Source organism: Podarcis bocagei (genome assembly GCF_964188305.1).
Source record: "Podarcis bocagei genome assembly, chromosome: 6".
Taxonomy (NCBI): domain Eukaryota; kingdom Metazoa; phylum Chordata; class Lepidosauria; order Squamata; family Lacertidae; genus Podarcis; species Podarcis bocagei.
Window position 1 is genome coordinate 29,364,796 of NC_138130.1, and position 18,932 is coordinate 29,383,727.

General features: G+C 40.9%; 2 protein-coding genes across 12 annotated transcripts in view; one reads left to right on the top strand and one right to left on the bottom strand.

Moving 5' to 3' along the window:
• The window catches only part of ST6GAL2 (ST6 beta-galactoside alpha-2,6-sialyltransferase 2), an 80,600-nt gene extending 71,907 nt beyond the window's left edge, over positions 1 to 8,693 (top strand). For 6 of the 11 annotated variants that reach the window (XM_081198415.1, XM_081198416.1, XM_081198419.1 and 3 more), the window contains one exon: positions 8,398 to 8,518. In XM_081198415.1, coding sequence (XP_081054541.1) covers positions 8,398 to 8,503 — 106 coding nt within the window. In that variant the 3' untranslated portion in view covers positions 8,504 to 8,518. Of the gene's footprint in view, positions 1 to 8,397 lie in introns of all 11 variants that reach the window. The other 5 variants (XM_081198421.1, XM_081198411.1, XM_081198417.1 and 2 more) reach the window with 1 other exon arrangement.
• LOC308589380 (parapinopsin-like) overlaps positions 1 to 18,932 on the bottom strand; it is a 46,811-nt gene that overhangs the window by 8,044 nt on the left and 19,835 nt on the right. Inside the window, exons 3-4 of the mRNA XM_081198572.1 lie at positions 17,528 to 17,847; positions 10,059 to 10,292 (exon numbers count right to left, since the gene is read on the bottom strand). Coding sequence (XP_081054698.1) covers positions 10,059 to 10,292; positions 17,528 to 17,847 — 554 coding nt within the window. The remainder of the gene's footprint in view (positions 1 to 10,058; positions 10,293 to 17,527; positions 17,848 to 18,932) is intronic.

The window sequence follows — 18,932 nt, forward strand, 5'->3', positions numbered from 1 at the left end:
TGGCAAAAATATCCCACCATCCCAAACTCAGAGAAGTCAGCGGCAGTGCTTAAAAATATATATTATAGAAGCCTAGGGCAAGGCTTCAAGTACCCAGTTTTCTTCCCTGCAGAATCAGATTAAAAATATGGAAATTAAGAAAATCATGCACCCTTGTTTAATTAGCTGACACACAAGTCACAGTATCCAGCTTTTCTCTGCACAGAATCCAGATTGTTTTGCAGGCCAATTTCCCCCCTGCACATATTCTTTTGCTCAAAGGTAAGTTCCACTGTGTTCAAATGGATCTTGCTCCCTACAGGTGCATATAAGACTGCAACCCTCACATGGCACCTGGGAATTAAGCCCCATTAAACTCAGCGAGGCTTACTTTCAAGTAGATATAGGATAGTTCTGTCAATTAGCCTTGTGGCAATCGCATGGCTAGTTGGGATATGGGAAGTGCCTAGTTTCCACTGAATTGCGTAAATAGCAATCCTAACCCCACTTATCTTGGAGTAAGCCCTATTGAATTCACTAGGACTTACTTCTGAGTAGGCTTGGTTAGGGTATGGCCACAACAGCTCTGCCCACCCCCCACGCCAGACAAAATACTTAAATTGTGACACCCTACTGCCGCCGAGTAGGCCCTGTGGCGGTGTGAGCTCTCATCCCTAAGTCAGAGAAAACATTTATGGGTGTTACGCTCATCATGCAAAAATATTTGAAGTGTTAGTAATGAAAGCTGCAAAATGCTCCACACTTGTTAAAAATCACCCTTTCTAAAGTGGATCATTAAATATAAATGGAGGTTTTTGAAAATATTGCGCTAAATAATTCTTAGTACTTGAAAAAAAAGTCTAGCTAGGAGTTGTTCTTTTGATTTTGTTCAACAAGACTTTTCTATCCCTAAATTGAACTCTGACTTCATTAATTTCAGAGTGCCTTGTCTTGGACAGATTGCGATGCATAATTTTCTTAACAAGTTCCCCTTCTTTCTTTCTTTCTTTCTCTCACACAAACCATACTAGGGTAGTTTTACATGTGCTGAAATTGAAGACAGACAAGGTTATGACTGGGCTTTCCACGTTTTCTTCTTAATTTTTTTGAAAGTTCAGCTGCTTACATGGCATGCAAAATTGGAGTAAAGATCAAGTGCACCTATGGAAGGAAGGATGGAATATAAAAATAAATGATGGTGATGATTGTATTTATTTATTTATTTTTAAAAAGTAACCAACCTCTTTCCCTCCCTTCCTTATACTTTGCAATTTGAAGATAAAATACTGAAAATGGCGTGAAATTACAGGCACATTTCAACAAATTTTAAAATCTCATATAGAGACATTTGCCTCCATAAAACTGCAGCTTTCTGTGCAAAGAGAACATCTGGATTAACTGTTTATATAAGTACCTCATGTCTATTGAAAGTTTATTTAAATAACCACCCCGAGAGCTTTTTGATGAAAGGTGGTGTATGAACTGAGTAAATTAAATAAAAATAAAATGCATTTTTATATCGCAGGTTTCCACTCTGTAACATGGCAACATAATTCGAACCTCTGTTGTTACATGGCCAGCTGTGTACATGCCTTATATTCACACATATCATCTCATTTTCTAAAGCTGTAGTCGCCGAGCTACTCAAATAGAAGACTGTGTACTTTTTAAATAGCCTTGAGAATTATTTTGTATGATAATTTTTTAAGTGAATGTGCACTCTTCAAGAAACGAAAGCTTGAGATTTTCCAGGAGTCGCATTTTTAAAAACAGTGTTTGTATACATTTTAACACTTTTGTATTTTCTATTTTGGTTTTATATATTTTTATGTATGCACAGTGTACAGATTTTTCTTGTAAATAAAGTTTGTTTGTTTTTTTATTTGATCGGATGCATCAGTCTCTCATTATTTAACATGAGGGGATTAAAATGTGTATGTTACAAAACAAATGATGCCATTAAGGAACTAACTGCACATGTAGGTAAAGGTCCAGTCGTGACCGACTCTGGGGTTGCGGCGCTCATCTCGCTTTATTGGCCGAGGGAGCCAGCGTTTGTCCGCAGACAGCTTCTGGGTCATGTGGCTAGCATGACTAAGCCGCTTCTGGCAAACCAGAGCAGCGCACGGAAACTCTGTTTACCTTCCCGCTGGAGTGGTACCTATTTATCTACTTGCACTTTGTGCTTTTGAACTGCTGGTTGGCAGGAGCAGGGACCGAGCAACTGGAGCTCACCCTGTCGCGGGGATTCGAACCGCCGACCATCTGATTGGCAAGTCCTAGGCTCTGTGGTTTAACCCACAGCACCACCCGCGTCCCCTTAACTGCACATGTAGCACCTGGTATATAAAGTATATAAAGGCAGTGTGGTGTAATGCTTAGAGTGTTGGACTAGGAACTGGGAGACCAGGGTTCAAATCCCCATGAAACTCACTGGGTGACCTTTGCCCAGTTATTGCTTCTTAGGCTATCCTACCTCACAGGGTTGTCGTGGGGATTAAATGAGGGGGGGAACCATGTACGCCACCTTGAGCTCCTTGGAGAACAAGGTGGGATATTAAGTACAATAAATACATATACATTCCAAAAATAAGCTTAGTCTCCAAGCTACTTTTGATGAATAGCCTTGTGAGAAGTGACCTATCCCTGAGACCTAATTTGATTCCCTCCTGCCACAAGTTACAGAACGGGGGGGGGGGGGGAGAAGTGTGAGCAAAAAGATCTGTAACTGCTAAGGCATACTGAATTTTTAAAAAACTACTAATGCACAGACCTCGCAAGGGAAGCTCTGTGTTTAAGAAGGCTTCCACAAGCTAGCCTTAAAGGTTTCCTAAGACTGTTGGCATCACAAGACTTTACAGCTACCTGGTGTGCTCAAAAGGCATGGATAAAGTGTACCAGATCTTGTGCTCCTCAAAAAGACCTGTCTGGAGTAGAAGTAAAGTCCAAATGGGTAAAAGAACACCATTTCCCTCAGTAGAGACCTAAATGATCTAGGCTTATTGGATGAGCATCTTCTCACTCACTCTGCCTTCACAGCTCTTAACATCTTATAATCTCTACTTCCATGGCCTTAAATAATACATGGACATGATCATTCCACTAAGCTATTCAGAATGGATAACACACACATGCTTAAAATTACAAGGAAAGCCATTCCCCACCCCACCCCCCAATAATTTTTACATGGTCTTTAAAAAGATAAAGGCCATAGCTTCTACTTTTCATGTTGCGCTAAATGTAAATGTCTACATTTTATTTCTGAGTACATGCAACTGACTGGTTGTTCTACAGTACTCTTTGCAGTAGGAGCTGTAGTACAAAGGTTAATTTGAAGGGGCACAAGCTTTTTAAATGCCAGTCGTACAACCTGTAGCCCCAGTCACTTTTTCTGAGATCTGAATGGCTCTGCAAAAGGTCTTCAATCCATTCGTTTGTCATCAAACATTAAGAATACCTAGGCTGAACCCAATTAGAATACCTAAGCTGAATCCATAGTCAACTTTGTGATTGTACAAGGTCCTAATAGTCCAGCTTTGCAGACTGCACACTTGCATGTGGGTTTCATCAACAAATCTGATGCCCAACAAATCGCTATTAGTCAACTGCTGATTTATCATTTCTGTTTGTGAACTTATAATTCCGTCTATGTATGAATGTCAGAAGCAGTAATTCATGAATGTACAATTTTAAGTCAACGCCATGTGATTGAGATAGTGGTGGGAACCCTGTAGCCCTCAAGATGCTCTTGGGACAATCCCACCCACCATCCCTGACCCACCATTAATGCTGGCTGGCAAAAACAGGAGTTGAAGTCCAAGAACATCTGGAAGTTCACAGGTTCTCCATTCACTGCTTTTAAGAGAGAAGCTATGAAGGGTGTTTCTGGACTGCATCTAAGCCAAATGTTTCCACACTTCTGCTTCCAACAATTCAGCCAACACTTTATTGATTTGTTGCCTGCCCTTCACCCGAAGGTCCCATCATAAAAACACAACGTTAACAATAACAGAACAACTTGTACCCATAAAAAATAAGGCGGGTCCTAACAGTATATACCCAAATAGGTGCCTCTTCAGCACCTTCCTTCAGAAGCCAGATACACCTCTGTGGAGATGGAGTTCCACAGCTCAGGGGTTGCCATGGAATGCCCTTTCCTGGACCGCCACCCTCCCCCATGCCTCTGAGGGTAGAGACACTACCAAAAGGGCCCCAATCTGAGCACTTGAGCTAGTCTGATGGGAAGAAGGCAGTCTCTCTGATATTTGGGACCTCAAAAGGCCTCTCTGAGGAGAGCACTGTGCCCTCCCTCTATTCCCCCAACAAAACTCGCTTGAAAGGTGTTTCCCCCTAAGGATAATGTGGATGCAGTGGTTCCACATTCCCAAGAATGAAGACTACTGGGAATGGCAGCTGCTGGCTCTTCCTTCCACCAACACGGTTATCATTTGCCGCCTTTCAAATTCTACTGGCCTTCTAATTTTGCTGCCCCTAAAATTCTGCCACCCTAGGCAGCTGCCCGATGGTTAAAACTGGGTCTGCTCCCAGACTGGGGCTAGACATGAGTGCCAGGGCCTTCTTGTGACATCCAAACATTTTTCTATATAATCAAGGGTAGCTTCAGAAGTGAGCTATAAAATAAATAATTGTGTTTGTTTCCATAATTTATATATTGACCTTTGATGCGTAGGAACACTCAGGGTGGCTTGCAAATCTCCAGATACATTTATAGCCATTATACCAGCAGTTAATTTGATAATAAAGTGGATTCCGAATGTTTTCATTACGCATGCAACAGACATTATGCTGCATTTGTGACGCTCTGTTACGTTTTATCGTTTTGTATTATTTATTGTTTGTAAGCTGCTTTGAGATTCGTTTGAATCAAAAGTGCCATAGAAATATGATCAATCAGATCAAACATTGTGACAAGCTCACTTTAAACTTAACTTCTGTGCTCTAAGAAAAAGCAGCTTACCCCAGGGCGGACGGTCCTCCTAACTAAGGCAAAGTTTCCTTGAAAAATGTCCCTAAGTAATTGTTGGCAGACCCAAGGACTTCTAACATACAGCTTGAAAGGGAACACTTCACCTAGCTCCTTATCCAACAATACTATGTCAGAATTATTTAGCCAAGCGAATTATGATTGATGGATACAGAATGACATATGCCCACGGGCCAATCTTCAAGTCATCATTTCAACATCCAGCTTCAATTGGAAATGCATTTATTAATGTCAGCGTTTGATAAACAAGTTTAGAATACTGTTTCTATAAGGGAAAGTAAGGTTCATTCCAACACTCTAATTCTACGATTCCGTGTGTAAGAGAGAGGGTGGGAGAGAACTAGAGGAGGGCAGGGACCTTGAGAACTGTTCCCCATGAACATTTATTATTATAATATATTTATTTGTAGCATCAGTATAGCACACTGAGCAGGGATACATCACCTGGCCACAGTTTTCTTCACTATGATCAGAGTGTGGTATTCCTATTTAAATTATAGCAGTTATTTCTAATTCTGAATATACTAAATATGAGTTAGTATACACAAAACAATGTTTTCCTTGTTCCTTTCTTTTGATGATGGATTTCCCTGAGTTGTGGGTGAGGAGGGAGTAGGCAGGACTATTTATTGTTGTTTTGGGAATGATAGTAAGCTGCTTCAGAGGTAATGTTTGCATGGGGGAAAGGTAGTCTGTTCTCACGTCAGCACAAATTTGGAAGATAAACAGGCAAAGACTCCTAAAAGTTTTTTAAGACTTCACGCACTTTTAGTCCTGCCATTACCTTGGGATTCATCTTGAAGGGTTAGAATGTAAATCTCCTTGAATGATAATGTTGAAAGAACAGTTTGTGTAGGAAGGATGTAACAAGTACAGCCATCCTGTGTGTGTTCTTGCATAACTATTACACACATCTGTGTGTTTTAATGTCAATTACTGTGCTTTCAGAATCAGTTTTACACGTCTTGGAGATGGAAAAGGAATAAAATTATAAGTGTGCTAGAAAAGAGTCATAAAGCCTGTAGGCTGTGGGAAGCAGCTAATTGGGTTATTAAATAGTGACTTAGCCACAGGCTGTCACACTATATACAAAACGAAAAATAACAAAAATACAGAATATAATTTTAAATTACAATGACAGGCATCAATTGAGAATAGCAGCATTTAAATATGAAATGCCAAACTTTTAAAAAATTAATTCCACAGACTATTAAAGCCATCACATTTTACAGCCTTGGTAGTTTTATAAAAATTGTCACGGTCAGATTAATTGAAACTTCTATTATAGCTCATTATGAATCAATCATCCTTTCAATCCAGGGCAGTGGTTGCCAAATGTTTCCCCCCCCCCCCATAGATCACTTGAAAAGTGCTGAGGATCTTGACGCACAACTTAAATTATTATCATTCTTTTTTGTCTGGTTATAGCAATTGTAACGTGCTGTGCTGTGCCGTGTGGATTTTCAAATTGTATTTTCATTGTTTCTTAAATCTGGCCCTACTCATCATAGTCGTAGACATGCCTTAGATTTGGTGTTTACCTCTGCAGACATGGGTGACCTGAGACAAAGTTCCAGTAGAACAAAAGAAGTGCTGTGGTCAGATCACTTCCTGGTGCAACTAGACTTCTTCGTGACCCTTCTCCTCCACAGGGAGCGGGAACAAATTCAAATGGTCTTTCCCGCCACTTAATGGATCCAAATGGTTTCAGAGAGCATAGTCCAGCATGAGAGCCCTACACCTTGCAGTTAGCTGCCTGAATGGAGTGGAGAAAATGTATTTTTCCTCTGTAGTTGTACAGAAATACATATTGCACCCTTATATATAAAGTGGTACCTTGGTTCTCAAACTTAATCCGTTCTGGAAGTCCGTTCCAAAACCAAAGCGTTCCAAAACCAAGGCGCACTTTCCCATAGAAAGTAATGCAAAACGGATTAATTCGTTCCAGACTTTCAAAAACAAGCCCTTAAACAGCAATTTAACATGAATTTTACTATCTAGCGAGACCACTGATCCATAAAATGAAAGCAATAAACAATGTACTGCAGTCACACAATCAATCAGTAGCTGAACTGGGTTCCATGCAGTCACAAAAACAAAACAAAAAAGAGCCACAAAAATGCAAAATAAATAGCAAAAACAGACAGACCTCAGCATAAAAAGGATGAAAGGATGAATTATGCAACCTTTTTCGTTGTATCTCTCACTCTTCCTTTCCCCCTCTAGCTCTTACTAGTCTTTTTATTGTATTCCTCTTGGTGGAAGGTTGTCTCGGCTCGTTAGTGTGAACTTATTGTGCAGACTCCAAAGATATGTAAATATTACATAATAATGAAAAAGAGATGAGATCCCAGTGGCTACTGCTTTAAATAATATATGAGGTAGTGAAGCATTCTTTTCCTTGACTCTGACAGAAGAATTATTCTTACCAACAGCTCCTGGAAGTCTACATCCCATTTTCAAAATATACTTGCAAACCAAATGAAAGGGAGAGAGGAAATGAGGAGAATATAGTACCTTTCAGCAGGTTTCTACCACCGTTCTCCTCAGAACTGCCACATCTTTTCAGCGAACTGTTCGTATTTTTAAAAAGAATTATGATGATTGGATAATTTCTCTACATCTTGCCATCTTGAATAAGACTACAGGTTGCTATTGTTATTTTATATCCTTTTTACATTAGCAGTAAGATGTCTTGAGTAAAAATATGCTCTAATGTTTGTAAAATCCTAACATGCTGTGTTGAAATCCTAACGTTTTAGAACCAGAAGTGAGGTAGCTATTTTTAAAATTCTTATTATTTATTCAATTTGTATAATGCCCTTCATATGAGGATTCATAGCATAAAAACACAAAAATACATAACGTAATGAACAAAACAGTACCCTGCAAAATGATGTTCATTAGATCTTTCCAGTATATAGATTTAAATATAACTTAACTGAATTCTGTAGGAACAGTGTGATAGAAATAGCTAACAGCCCACTCCTGTGAGCCATTGTACTGAGGCAACAGTTCACAGGTGTGGCTTCAAGGTCTCAGCAGTGGGCTGGAGCTGAGGACATGGTCTGTTGTACTGTAACATTGCTGGGTGAGCCCAGTCTCACCACAAATACGGAAATAGATCTAGAAAGAAACTCACTTGGACGAATCCTAAGTTTCCTCAAAGATCCTAGAGCCAAACAAGAAAATGCTTTTAAGAGGCATTCCCACGAGAACCAAAGAATATTTCTACAAAGAGTCACAAGAGGGCACCATTCAAGGATGACACTTTTCCACTGGCAAGTTAGATCTTGCCTATTTAAGCATGTGACATGCTGACATGTACCTAATTTTCTGAAGGTATATTATTTAACATCACAATGTATCCCTAATCTGCAAATGGTGAATTCAATGCTTTTGCTCTTGGGCAGGGAGAATGACACAAGAGACTTCCATGATGTTCAGGGAAAACAACAAGCATGGGTCTGCGAAGAGGCATTTTTCCAAGTTTCCGAAAGTCAGTACAAGCACTTATGATGACAAAGACGAATTTCCTATTGTGGAAACTCCTGTGGTGTGAAAAGAGGTGATTCAGAGAGATGAGCACAGCATACATTACAAGCCTGACGCACAACTCTGACAGTGTTGCGATATCTTAATATATTAGTGGGAGAAGCCGCAGCGTTGGCCTGTGGGAGTTATCTTAGAAACTCCATCAGTAGCTCTGGAGCAGGAAAAGGGGAGGTTTGCACTGCACAGAACTCCCACCACCTCGCCCATCTCCCTACCAGTGAGGAACAGAACCCCACCTTCAGGGAAGCTAACATAGCACCACCACCACACCTGGTGAGTTGCTTCTCGTAGCTACATCACCTCATCACAACCCTTCTTCTCAAGGGCCAAGAAATTGTCCCTTGCTCAGTGAGGGAAACAGTGCACTTGAGCAGGTTGCTACTACAATTTCCCCCAGAATTGCCAGGACACACAGGATGATACTGAGATTGCCATTCTCGCCCATGACACGTGCTTATCAAGGTAGAGTCCCACCGTAAGATTCCATCCCTAACACTTTTGTGCCAATTAATCTAGGAAAGCAATAACAAAACAAAACAAATGTTCTCTATCTCACTTTAAAGAAATTCATCAGGTTGCCTATTCTAAAGGCAATGAATCGTTATTAGGTCTTAGGGTGGTTCACAACATAAAAGTTACAATGTTGAAAGTACAAAATTGATTATGAAAACAACTAAAACAGTTAACAATACTAACGTATACAAACTAATACAGTGGAACCTTGGCTTTCGAACGTAATCCATTCCAGAAGATCGTTCGACTCTCGAAACATTCGAAAACCGAGGATCAATGGGCTGGCTGCAAAGTCAATGGGAAAAAATGAAAAACACACCTTGGAAGCCATTTGACTTCCAAGGCATGTTCGAAAATGGAAACAATTACTTCTGGGTTTTCGGTGTTCAGGTTCCAAATTGTTCGGCTTCCGAGATGCTCGAAAACCGAAGTTCCACTGTAAATACATTCCCCAACAAAAGCCCCTAAACAGTATCCCAGATCACAAATACAAAATACATATTAAGATATAATATTTAAAAACAAAGAACATCACCTCCAAAATAAAACAATACTCACCCAAGTTAAAACCCCACCCCTGTTAAAACCATAATTTTAGCACAAGGGGGCCAGCCCACGCCCTCATTCCACCCCCAAAACTCTACCCCCAAACTGCTATTAATTACTAGTCAAAATAACTATTGAGCTTATCGCCCAACTAAAGTAATCTTGGTTGTCCTGTGAGTTTTAATCTATTAACTGTGCAATCCTATGCATAACTACTCAAAAGTCGATCCCATTAGGCAGAGCGAGGCAGCCACCGAATAAAACAGCAAATTGTTGAGCACCAGCAAAGGTGGAAATTATTTACCTTACCTTGGGGGGAAAGTCCTCCATTTTGGATTTTCTGCTTCAGATGCTAATAACTCTTAGTCTAAGTAGTCCTCAAACAAAGGAATATTACTTTGGGAGCACAGAAGTCGTTTTCCGTTTACATAAGACAGCTTGCCTTAACTGTAATGCTCACCTGTTTGTTCATAAGTATGTAGATGATTGGATTGCAGACGGTGCTGCTCTTTGCCAGAATAGATGGTATGACGCTTGCTACTGGGGACACCAAGCCTGGTCTACCGAATGTCGCAAGGAGAGCTATAACTCCATAGGGCATCCAGCAAATCAGGTAACAGATGATGGTCGTGATCACCATGAAGAGGACGTGGAATTCTCTTTTACGGGCAGAAGTCTTCCGTATTTTTCCAACCTGGTAAAAATTACATAGTGCCTTATTAGTAAGCCGTCCAAAATATCCAAAGTATAGCAAGTCAATTTAAATGGTCAGTAGGTGGGTTCCCACGAGGCAAGACACAGTGATAACAGCAAGAACCTTTATTGAACAAACAGAACTAAACAACAGGGGCAAAGCAACTGCTTATATACATTTCTGAAGGCCTGGGCCACTCCCAACATGATTGGCTGTCTAAACTTCCAAGCTGCGAATCATGACTCAGAGTTTAAGGGCCAATGGCAGAGGCCCAAATCCGGAAATGTTCTGTGATTGGATATCATGAATCGAATCAGAACACAGGGGCTCAGAATCCTTAGTCCAGACTCAAGCTCAGGCAAACACAGACCACTGAATACATAACAGTCAGACCCTTGTTCTTTCAAGCAGGACCACACTTATCATTATGCAGAACAAGACAGGTGCCTCAGGCGGGCTTTTCTTGCAATTTATTGGCCGTTAACTGCTCCCAGACCCTGGTTTTAAGCACCTCCACTGCCTCACCCCTGAAACAAATCCAAAGTTAAAATAAAATTGGATGTCACATGGCATCCGCAAAATACCTGGTACTCCAGATTGCTTTTAATTAATAAGCTTACAGGGCAAATCTTAAGCATGCCTACTTGGAAGCTAATCCCATTGAATTAAATGGGGATTACTCCTAAGCAACTGTGCGTAGGACTGCAGCATCATTTTCTGTTTTGGAGCACACTTTGGCATGGAATTCCTTTGAATCAGCTGCTCTTCGCCTTGGAACGCTTTAGAATCTGAGCAATGGATGGTCAGACTTGGCTGCCAAATAGATCCCCAGGGCACTACTAAATGGTTATGTGTGTGTGTTAATTGCTCAGTTTAATTTGAAAGGAAAATAAAATATTCTTTAAAAGTTGTTAATATGGTCCCTCTCTAGGAGTTCTGTACGTAAATGTCCTTGAAAACAGCTGCTGAAGAACCAATCAATCATCACGTGTGAATCATATTGTACTACTATCTCATACAGCTCCTAATTAGTGTTATGTAACTTCTAAGTCGATATTGTCAATTGGTAGCAACATTCTAGAGCCTGACAAGTGTGCGCAGAGCTCACAGATCAGTGCCTGAACAACAACCCTGATGTACAGAAATTGACTATCCCTGACCTGAATTATAGAGGTTACTCTTTGAAATGTCTTTAATAAATAAGATGCAATGTCTAAGTAGAGGGACTGCATACTGGTACCTATTTTTCTTTTTTATAAAAAAAAAAACTGGTACCAACTCAAGCAAGTACCGTATTTTTCACCCTATAAGACGCACCAGACCACAAGACGCACCTAGTTTTTGGAGGAGGAAAACAAAAAAATAATAATATTCTGAATCTCAGAAGCCAGAACAGCAAGAGGGATCGCTGCGCAGTGAAAGTAGCAATCCCTCTTGCTGTTCTGGCTTCTGGGATAGCTGCGCAGCCTGCATTCGCTCCATAAGACGCACACACATTTCCCCTTACTTTTTAGGAGGGAAAAAGTGAGTCTTATAGAGCAAAAAATACGGTATGTTCATTTGCCCAGTACAATGGATGTTAACATTTCATACTGCAAACAGGAAACTGCTGCCTGAATGCCCACTCCCCAAACCATATATTAATATTTACCTTAAAAAGCTGCCTAACACCTAGGCTGACTCACTGTTCCATCTGTTTCTGTACTGTCTATACCAGGCATGGCCAAACTTTGCCCTCTAGATGTTTTGGGACTACAACTCCCACCATCCCTAGCTAACAGGACAAGTGGTCAGGGATGATGGGAACTGTAATCCCAAAACATCTGGAGGGCCAAGTTTGGACATGCCTGCTCTACACTGACTGCAGCAACTCTCCAGGGTATCAGACAGGGAGTCTCTCCCAGACCTACTGGGAGATGTTGGGGATTGAACCTGAGATGTATAAAGCAACTGTTTCTGACTATCCGTTCCACCATCTGTGGATTCTGAGAAGGTGAAAGCAGCTACTGATGAGGGGAGAGACCCAGACCAGTCACCCTGAATGGGCTCACACTGTTGACTCGTAATTATCGCAAGGCAAGCACTTTCACATCACACCTACTCTCCTCACGTTGGGCCTTCTGGGGTCGTGCTTACCAGCATCCATCAGACGACAAAGCATTTTGGAACATCACAGAATCAGCTTACTTACAAGAACTTTTGTCGGTGCGTGACTTTCAGAATTGGCCTGAGCCTTGTTAAGGAAAGCATGAACAAGTGGGGACTGCGACAAAACGTTGCAGAATGTACTCTTGTTCAATGATCTATCTAGCCATTTCCCCTTTCAGGATATTCTAGTCCCACTTTCCCTCTGTCTCTTGATTATTTGTGCCTTCCTCACTCAAAGAAACTCAGCATTCCATGGCCACTGAGTAATGATGATGATGATGATGATGATGATGATGATTTATTTATACCCCACCCATCTTGCTGGGTTTCCCTAGCCACTCTGGGCGGCTTCCAACAAAATATTAAAATACAATAAAACACCAGACATTAAAAAATTCCTATCATCATTGGATGGGGGGGGCGGGTTGCCTCGTGAAGTCTCCCCCAACTATTGTAATACTTCTGTAAATCCTAGGGTTCTGACAACACTGTAAACCCTACGGTTTACTGCAAGTATGCTCCCTCTTGTTTCTGAGCAGTCTTATTTTAGCGACACAGCCATTCTAACTTGGCACCCAAGTCTGTTATATATGTAAGGTTCTTGTTGTGTCTGAGGCACTATTGGGCACTATAGAGTGAGAGGCACAGAGTAAACAAGTCTTCAAACTTGGCCTGAATTCAGTGTTTGAGTGCTCACAGCGAAAGCGGGCAAGCTACAAGCAACATAGCTGGGCCCCCTTACAAATAAAGCTTGCAAGAAGAGTTCATTACAGAGGCACAATTCCCTCTGGGCCCACCCAGAATTCTGCATTTGCCCTGAAGCAAAATAAAAAAAAATCCATTTACCCACAAACCAAAATAGATGCATTTATCCCCAGAGAGACATAAACTATCAGGATGTCCCAGGGTTGGGGATCCTGTCACAACGCATTCATCCAACCAAAGCTCAAGAAACAATGAAGTTCCTTCCGGGTCTCCCATCCCAGCAACAACTGGTTGCCAAGTAAGATTATACAAGCTCCTTTAAACAGATGCAATCCTACGGTGCTTCCTTCTGTGTCTGTATTCAGCTACTCCCTCTAAGGAAAAGAGAGGCTTTCTCTGATGCGCCTAAGCATGTGCCTCCAGCAAGACATCCCTAGATTCTTTTTGACAGGTGAAACAACTGCAACAGGTCTCTAAGGGAGATAAAAGTGAGGAACACAAGGAAGCCATCAGGATTCAGCTCAGATAGCCTCTGAGACCTGAAGCAGCAGGTACTATCACAATAGCTTTAGAAAGCAGAGATGAAATATTCCAGGTAAAAACATAGCCAGCATGAGACAACCACCAGCTTTCCCCCCCATCTCTCCGTACAGCAGCTGTTAGACTACAGGTGAAACTCGGAAAATTAGAATATCGTGGAAAAGTTCATTTATTTCAGTAATTCAACTTAAAAGGTGAAACTGGAAAATGAAGTCAGCATCCTCATAAAGCTCATCTGCGGAAGGAAGCATGAAGTGCCCCAAAATCTCCTGGTAGACGGTTGTGTTGACCCTGGACTCAATGGAGCACAATGGACCAACACCATTAAGTCCAGGGTCAACACGACTGTCTACCAGGAGATTTTGGAGCACTTCATGCTTCCTTCCGCAGACGAGTTTTATGGGGATGCTGACTTCATTTTCCAGCAGGACTTTGGCACCTGCCCACACTGCCAAAAGTACCAAAACCTGGTTCAATGCCCATGGGATTACTGTGCTTGATTGGCCAGCAAACTCACCTGACCTGAACCCCATAGAGAATCCATGGGGCATTGCCAAGAGACAGATGAGAGACATGAGACTGAGCAATGCAGAAGAGCTGAAGGCTGCTATTGAAGCTTCCTGGTTTTCCATAACACCTCAGCAGTGCCACAGGCTGATAGCATCCATGCCACACCGCACTGAGGCAGTAATTGATGCAAAAGGGGCCCAAACCAAGGACTGAGTACATATGCATGCTTCTACTTCTCAGAAGTCCAATATTGGTCCATTTACAATCCTTGGTTTGCTGATTTCATTTAATATTCTAATTTTCTGATATTGTTAATTTGGGGTTTTCATCAGCTGTATGCCATGATCATCACAATTATAACAAATAAAGGCTTGACATATCTCGCTTTGCATGTCATGAGTCTATCTCATATATTAGTTTCACCTTTTAAGTTGAATTACTGAAATAAATGAACTTTTCCACGATATTCTATTTTTCCGAGTTTCACCTGTATATCCAAAAGAGAATATTTCCATTTAAAGGAAATGTCTTTATATTAACAAGCAATTTGTGTGTGGTAACAGGTAAGGGTTCCTAAGATGACATGAAACATTGAGAAGTTAAGGGATCAAGGGCTTTGAGGTGAGGAATCCTCATCTGCATTTAAGCGCAAGTTCCAATATTGCTGCCACTCAAACATTAGAAAGTTCGAACAAATTTCTTTGCTTACTGTTCTGTGGGTAATTTTCCTGTGGAATTATTGTTCTGCCCCTTTAGCTCTTTACATAAATTGTGGCTAACAGATACAAGGAAGTATCATACTGGAAGCATCAGCAGGAGTTTATGGCTTGGGTCAATGGCATATAGTACACAGACAGAAGTATAAAGCCAGAGGAGATGTCATTTCCTAGTACATGGAACATTAATGTGTTATTTGTGCATTCTACTGTGAAGAGTGGCACCAGACAGAAAGTCCCCTTTCCTTTAGTAAGAAACAACCCCTAGAGAAGACAACCTCTCTTTGCATTCAGCCAAATACAGTATACAATAAGAAATGGATTTCCTTATTGTTGTACACATCCAGATATTTTTTTAAGTGCACAGTATACACGAGAGACTTCTAACAAAAGTAAAAGGTTTTTTTTAATGAATATGGAATTTTGAAATGGCTAACTCCACAATTCTAACCAAGCCTACTCATAAGTAAATCCTAATCCTGTTGAATTCAACAGGGCTTACTCCCCGGTAAATGAGGTTGGGAGTACAGCCTTAATTAACAATTAAACTCCGTTGTTAAGAATTCTGTGCCACATTCTCACAAGATACTGTGAGTGATTTCAAATTAAGATGTACTGAGTAGCTCCACTGAAATCTGTTATTTTGGCTATCGCCATATGGAACATGGTGCAAATAGTTGTGTACAAAATACACACATCCGTTATAAAGGCTATACACATGTTTTAATTCTAGTTTTGCCCTTTTTAAAGGCAGTTTTACAAAGTTTATGATTTCCCTTGAAATAAACACCATATGACTTAGCAATAAACAATCCAGAATAATCAGTCTGATTATAGTAGATCCTAATGTCCTACAATCTTGTCTTTGAAATGTTAGAGCGCTTTGTGAATACTGTAGGTTCCTACTGGGCAAATATTTAATTCTTGAAGGTATTCAGGTAATAGCTTTTGCTCTGACAGGAATCCTCCAGGAGTTAGCTCCTGAAATCAAATATATCATCTAGCATTACTCATAGCCCTAATTTCAAAAATCTCATGCAAAGGCCAACCCTGCTTACTCAAGTACTTAGAACCTGACTAAAATTGGACTCTCGGGGCTTCAAATGAGAAAAACATCACTGAAAGCCAGGAGATGTCTACCATACTGAAGAATAAGTAAAAACTGAAGACTTCTCCAGACAATCAATACATGCATAACCCTTCCAAATTTTGTCCTTTGCGTGAGAGTTCTCCAAGTTCTAATTCTAAAGCAACATCACAATATCCAGCCAACACCTAACATGTGATGGAGCCTGGGAAAGAGCAGAGCATAAGCAAAGTTTAACTGCTGTATATGTTTTTGCAGAAATTATAAAATGCAGGAGTAGCTGCCATGGTGCCCCTCCAGACGTTGCTTGACTACAGCATCCATCATCCCTCCCTACTGGGTTTGTCGGCTGGAGTTGATGGGAGTTGGAGTTCAAGAACATCATAAATCTCATTAATCAAGGTAGAATAAATTAGGCTGCAATCCTAACCCCGTTTGGTTCCATTGAAGTGAAGGAGTTACTTCTCAGTAGACACTGTAGTAATTAGCAGTGCAATCCTAAATAACAAATTAATCACAAATACTGTCAACTCGTCAGATCCGTGAGGACAATCAAAAGGCGCCTGGTTCATTAAAGCTAATCAATCCTGCAGACAACCCTTAATGATGCTGAAGTTGGTTCATCCATTTACAAATTAGGTAAAACCATCTTATTAATGGAGAGCAATGGATAATTACCAGTTCAATTCATTATTCCACCTAAACCATTTTCAGTCAGTTCATCAGTGTCCAAGACAGATAACCCCTATTCATTGATGGAAAGGTTTGATGGTCTGGACTTGGTGAGTTTACCTGTCATAGAAGATGCTATTGTTACCCTGTCTGGTCAGAGGAACAGCCTAGGTGTTCTCCTGGAGCCAAGTCTTTTCTTCATCTGCACTCAGAACCAAACTGCATGAGTTTACCTTCAAGCCCGGGATATAAATATTTTAAAGAAACCAACAAAATGTTTACCCTGAAGGAGCAGGAGATAAAGGATCTGCTTTGGATTCAGATGGAGGCAATCCCTGGAATCTCCAGGGAAGGCTGGGAATATTATGTGTCTATCCCATAGTAACTGTCAGTCAACGTAGACAGTACTGAGGTGGATGGACCAAGAGGCTCACCTGATGTAAAACAGCTTCATAGAATCACAGAATTGTAGAGTTGGAAGGGACAACGAGGGCCATCTTGCCCAAACCCTAGAATGCATTAATCTTTTTGCCCTATGTTCCTAGAAAACAATTTATGAAGACATGCAGCTCTGCTACTGAGGGAAAGTAGCTATGGCCCTGAAAGCTTCCTAGATAGGAGACAATTGCTCTCAAAGGAGGATAGGATAGAACTGTAATAAACAGAGATGCCACTAAGTATAGGGGACTTACTCTCAAGTAAGTGTGCAGAGGATTAGGGCCTTCGAATATGAAATGAGAGAAATCTACCATCTTTGAAAGCCTTCCATTCATTTTTTGACGTATGTATATTAGAGGGCACGTATCCGAAACGCAACCTTCCTCAGAGATATCATATAACGCCTGTGACGCACTTACCTGTTTGACATCATAAAAGAGGCGGGCGTAGCAGTATATCATCACTATTACGGGGATGACTAAGCAGAATATGAAGAGGCAGATGATGTACGACACTGACTCTGGTGTTTCAGAGGTCCATCGGACGGAACAGCTGGTGCCTGCCCGCTCGAGCCCGTAGCTGCTCCAGCCAATGAGAGGGGGCACAGTCCAGACCAGAGAATAGAGCCAGGAGCCCCCAACTCCTAACAGAGCCTTTTGGTAGTCAGAGCCACGTTTACTGGTGAGGGTGCTGTAACGTTCATAAGACAGAATGGCCAACGAGATCAAAGACACAATGCCTGCAACGAGAAAGAAGTGGGGACAAAAATAATTAAGAGAATCACTTTGTGTTATTTCATATGACGTAAAGACTTAAAGGGCAGAAAGCGAAATACCATTTTCTGCATGATTAGAATGTCAAGGGGAATTATTATTATTATTATTATTATTAGTTAAATTTGTATACCGCCTTTCAGGGCAGTTCGTAGCATAAAATTACAATATAGAAAACACAAAAATACATAATAAGAACAAAAACAAACCAATAATTTCCCCTCAATAGGAAGAAGCTGGCAAGGCAAACAAGGTCAAGTAACACATTTTATTTTCCGTTTTCCCTTCTATAGACACACAAAAAAGGCATGACTGAACTTCAAACTTGACATTTATTACAGCGATGTCTCCCTCCACTGAGAATAATTTTGCAAAATTCACCCCAAGCTGATTAGGGAACTTGACTTCCTGGTCTCCATTGATCTTTATGGTCACTTCCTCATCACCAAAGGACATACAGATGCTGGAACCAAATAGTACAGTACAGTACAGTAAATAAAGTATAGTATAGTATAGTATAGTATAGTATAGTATAGTATAGTATAGTATAGATCTGCTTTTAAAGCTTTTGGCAATCTCATAATTATTCAAAGAAAATATTCAAAACTCCTGCCTCTGTCTCAATGGAAATACATTCCCTTTGGTAAAGACAACTGTATCTGAATAGATTTTTTGTAAAGTCATGATGACTGCTTTAAAGCAATTTCCCAAGTTTTCATCAGGACACAGGACAATATCCCTGCCAGCTGGACTGCCAGTGAGAGTGCTGGCAGGCAAGTGAGAAAGAACCAATGGAAGCTGCACTCAGCTTTTCATGGTCATCATTTGCTCACTCATCCCCTGGGGGTTAGGAAGAAAAATGACAGAAGCGGGCAGCTGGCAATCATGCGGTGGTGCCAGGAAGCTTCTGGGAGCATTAAGAATGCGGGCCTAAGTAAGCAGATGACTATGCTATCCTCTGATGACCATGGCCCTGAGTCAACCATTTCAGTGTGACTGATATTCTCAGGAGGATACAGACTACAGAAGATGTGGATCCTATGCCTATATC